The following is a 4,130-nucleotide window of genomic DNA, read 5'->3' as shown; positions in this document are numbered from 1 at the left end:
CAAAGCTGGCAAAGCGTGGGACACGTTTCTTGGTGATGTCGGTGGTTCACTAAGCTCCCACTGTTAGGACATACACATAATGCACAAGAATAAGCAATATTCTGGTTCCGAAAAAGCAGCCAGATTCAGAGGGTAGAAACAGGGACTTTATTTCACGATGACCAAGGGTTACAACGCGTTATAAGACCACCAGCTGGAGACTGAAGAATTCTTTTTCAGATGAGGTTACATCATCCAGAAGGTATAACAGAGATTTTTCAGGATTCTCCTTACATCACCGGGAAGCTGGCGAGGTTGGCGATACCACATGCGTTCTTCTTTTCTCTTGCCATAAGAATGTAGCCTTTCCTACCCCACTGTTCACCCCAACTAAAAAAAACATAAACCCCCCCAAAACAATCTGTTATGATATGTATTTCTAGATGTTCCCAAGGGAGATGCTTCATACATTGAGCTCTCCTTTGTTCTACTGAATGTTACGGCTACATTGTTTCCACACATTTAATTTAGAAATATATACCAATACGACGATTGAGAATATGTTGGCCCACTAAAAGGTATCGCTACCATCTGTATAATCTGTTGTGGTCATTACAGAAAACCTGATCATGCTGCATACATTGAAAAGAATTGTCAAAATGCATAACATACTAATTATTAATGTGTTTGGTCATCAAATTTCCAGGCAGAGTGCCTATTTAATGTTTTTTTTTTTTGCAAAAACATATTCTTTGAACAAACACACAGTTTATCATGATTTAGTTTATAAGGCAGGAAAGGCCCTACACCTCCTACAGCACACTTTTACGAATTTTGTACCTGTTCTTAATGATCCAATGCTTTGTTCCGTTTATATTCCCGTAACCGACAGCCAGTACAGCATGATTGATGCCTTCGGGGTCGCAGTTACTGTCATAATATACCCCTAAGGAGACAGCATTTTAGGGGTGTGGTTAGAGGTATGGCTAGGGGCGGGGCATTAACATTACATTGGTTTCTATACATACTATTGGGGCTTTTAAGGCTGTAGAACCCTGTGATGCCCTCATACCCAGCAAACATCCTGGGCACCTAGGAAGGTGGGGGGGGCACAATGTATTTAGAGGGGTAGAGGTATTTAAGACTGTACCTCCTAAAGTGGGACACTTGGTAAGTATGGTAAACCTTTTGGTCTCCACTGCAGAAAGAATCCTTTCAAGCCCATTACAGGAACCATAACATTTTTGGAGGTCCACCAGCACATTTTGGAGTCGTGACCTAAAGACTGACCTCCTGCGTCAAGACTGAGAGTCAAGCTGCACACTGTAAATGACAGAGGGGGTTTAAGGAAAGATCAGAGGGCTATTAATGCCAAGAAGTGGTGAACCTGGTTCCTGGGTTTTCCTGGTCGATCCATGAAGTTGGTGGGACGGAGCAAAGAAAATTAAGTAGATAATAGCAACGTCAAGTATATAGGCCGAGGATGCACAGTGTCATTTGTTAGCCAACATGTTTCTCACCTTTGCTGTAGAAGTGGAAGGAAGGGAGGCTGGCATCGATGCCGACCGACACTGGTCCAACCTGTGCCACCGCTCTCTTCAAGGCTCTCTCATTTCCAACCGGGATCTCTTTGAAGCCTTTACAAGTGGCCGCTTTGCCTGTTGGGTTGTACAGACAGCCTTCGTCCTACAGGATAAAGATCATTGTTTTATCCAGGAAACAGGTTAGCGTGACTTTGGTGCCTAACGAGCTACCTCTCCATCAGTTTAAGGCTAACCCAATGCAACATTTTCCACTTTTTAGCCACAGTTCCATTGAAGTAGCTTCTTGGTTTTTGGAGACCTCCGGCAAACAAGTCCTTTCTGTTGATCACTCAGAAAAGACCCCTCATGCAGGGCCAGCCCAAGGCAAAATGCCGCCTGGGCGAATTTTAAAATGACGCCCCCCCTTATCTACCCTTCCTCTCCCTCCGTCCCTGCGGCCCCCCCCCTTATCTACCCCTCCTCTCCCTTCGTCCCTGCCGCCCCCCCCCTTATCTACCCTTCCTCTCCCTCCGTCCCTGCCGCCCCCCACCCAGCATTACAAGCCGGCACCGAGACCGAACAGGAAGACTCGCCGCAGAGGAGAGAGCGAGGGGCGCCGAGCGGGTACTGACAGCTTGGTAAGCGAAAACCACTCGGCACCCCTTTCTCTTTCTTTCGCTTTAAAAAAAAAAAAAGGGCTTGGGGCGGCAAAGTGCCGCCCCTTCAAAAGTGCCGCCTGGAGCGGTTGCCCCACTCAGGTCCATTGTCGGGCTGGCCCTGCCCTCATGCCTCTAATATTAGTGACTACACCTTCAAAAAGTCATAAAGCTCTATTAATGCGCTCACCTGTCCAATGTAGGGGTATGAAGAATCTGAGTCTATTCCACCATTGTCCCTGACGTAACCAAATGCATTGGTCATATATCCACCCTGGCAGCCGTAGTTATCTGTGTCACAGTCTACCAAGTTCTGTGGGCTAAGAGAGATCAGGGTACCCGTCTTCTTCTTCAGCTGACCCTCCAGGGCACCCACTGAGCTGAAAGCCCAGCATGACCCACAAGCTCCCTACAATGGAAGAACATTTACTGGCAGGAAACTATAATGTACTCTTGACGTGGGCTACAACCTTATACGATTTCTACTTAGCAAGGGTGAAAAGGGCAATCTCTTTACTAAAACAAAGTCGTCAGGAACATTCAAGTGCCTCCTGGTATTATAGTGGTCCATGAACGCACTTTGTCGGATTCTCATGCTTGTCATTAAATTGTTACTAAATCTAGGAAGACAACCCAGAAGGCCAACTACGCAATTTATGGACTTTTTTTTTTTTTTTTTGGGGGCCAATGGCAAAATTTGTGTAAAGCTAAATATTTATCGGTACTATTATTTACCTGGTTTTGAATTGGGGTGACATAGCCCTTTTTCCTGTAGTCTATGTATTTGGGGATTCGGGATTTCCAGTCTGGAGTATAGGTGTTGTTGGCCGAGCGAGAAGATGGGATTCTTAAGCCGGTCATTTTTTGAACAATTTCTTCACTGGTCTACAAAACAGAGAGGTGGACAGACTTAGCATCCGTACAATGAGAAGGTTTCTTCTCGTAATAGGTACAGACTAAGGTTAGGGTCCATGACCCATATTTTAAGCCATTTAGTATTATTGACTCACCATGTCTCCAAAATGGTTCATGGCCAGGTCGTAGGAATGTATCCCTTGGGAAAATTGAATATTATGGGCACGGATCATCTTTAGGTTCTTCTCCCAAACCTGACGTCTCTTGAGCTCATCCAACTGTAAATATTAACCATATGTAGCCACTTTACCCCAGAATATTGGTAAGCACAACTGCTCCTAGCAGAAGCCTTTCCAGGCTACTTGTGAACGGGATAGAATATTGCAAGGTTTACTAAAGTCGATGGGAATCAGTACCTGGCCGTTGTATTGCCTGCTGCGAGCTTTCTTCCATTGCTCCCACTGCGAATCCAATGTATCATCCAGATAGAAACCCAACCTCACCAGGGGAAGGGCAAGAACCAACAGGTAGAACCCCAGCATCGTACTGGAAGATCAAGGAGGGCTATACACATGGGGACAATATAATACTCTTTTATTCAACATTGCCGAAAAACTTCAATCAATACATTCACATATCGGAATAAACCGATATTTATAACAAAAAGGTCTGGTTGGAAATTTGCTAGCTTTCTCCAAAACGTCTTTACTTAAAATTATATTTTTTTTACTTCACTGTGTTAATAAAAACATATATTTTTTCAGTTTAAAAAAAAAAGTAATACGCCCATTAAATTATTTATATAGGCAAAATATATGCATTATATATTTTAACAAATAATACAATATTATTTTAAGACTAATCCCAGCCTTGTGACTTACCGATAATATAACTTTAACCCCATAAATTTAATTGGTGTAATTAATTATAATTTGTAATAAGGGATAGAAAACAGCCAGAGGGTCTTTGTACTCCTTACCTATGAGATGATGGACGGATTCCTCGCTGTTGCGTCTTTAGCGAGACCTCGGACTCCTTACGTCTTATACAGTTTCTGATGCGGAAGTCAAACTGGAAAATATTAATACAAGAGATCAAGTCTTCTGAATCACACGTG

The 4,130-nt window shown here is 43.6% G+C and overlaps 1 protein-coding gene across 1 annotated transcript; it reads right to left on the bottom strand.

The window, feature by feature from the left end:
- Positions 1 to 269: 269 nt before the first annotated feature.
- Positions 270 to 3,555, bottom strand: LOC149284750 (cathepsin K-like). The gene is made up of 7 exons (XM_089496265.1): positions 3,430 to 3,555; positions 3,169 to 3,291; positions 2,894 to 3,043; positions 2,349 to 2,567; positions 1,500 to 1,665; positions 820 to 925; positions 270 to 369 (listed from the first exon to the last, which is right to left on the bottom strand). Exons 1-7 carry the CDS (start codon positions 3,553 to 3,555, stop codon positions 270 to 272), a joined length of 990 nt encoding a protein of 329 aa, XP_089352391.1.
- Positions 3,556 to 4,130: the final 575 nt, after the last annotated feature.

This window comes from Sceloporus occidentalis, unplaced genomic scaffold (assembly GCF_023333645.1).
Source record: "Sceloporus occidentalis isolate IW3139 unplaced genomic scaffold, rSceOcc1.0.p SCAF_89, whole genome shotgun sequence".
Taxonomy (NCBI): domain Eukaryota; kingdom Metazoa; phylum Chordata; class Lepidosauria; order Squamata; family Phrynosomatidae; genus Sceloporus; species Sceloporus occidentalis.
Note: the sequence above shows the minus strand (reverse complement) of the source record. Positions and strands in the feature narration are given on the sequence as shown.

Bases quoted from the DNA above. Each gene is read 5' to 3' on its own strand.
- LOC149284750 (XM_089496265.1), bottom strand. From the start codon at position 3,555: ATGCTGGGGTTCTACCTGTTGGTTCTTGCCCTTCCCCTGGTGAGGTTG. The intron at 1,666-2,348 runs GTGAGCGCATTA...TTTATCCTGTAG, and splicing joins CATACCCCTACATTGGACAG to GACGAAGGCTGTCTGTACAA. The intron at 926-1,499 runs GTGAGAAACATG...CTGTCTCCTTAG, and splicing joins CTTCCACTTCTACAGCAAAG to GGGTATATTATGACAGTAAC.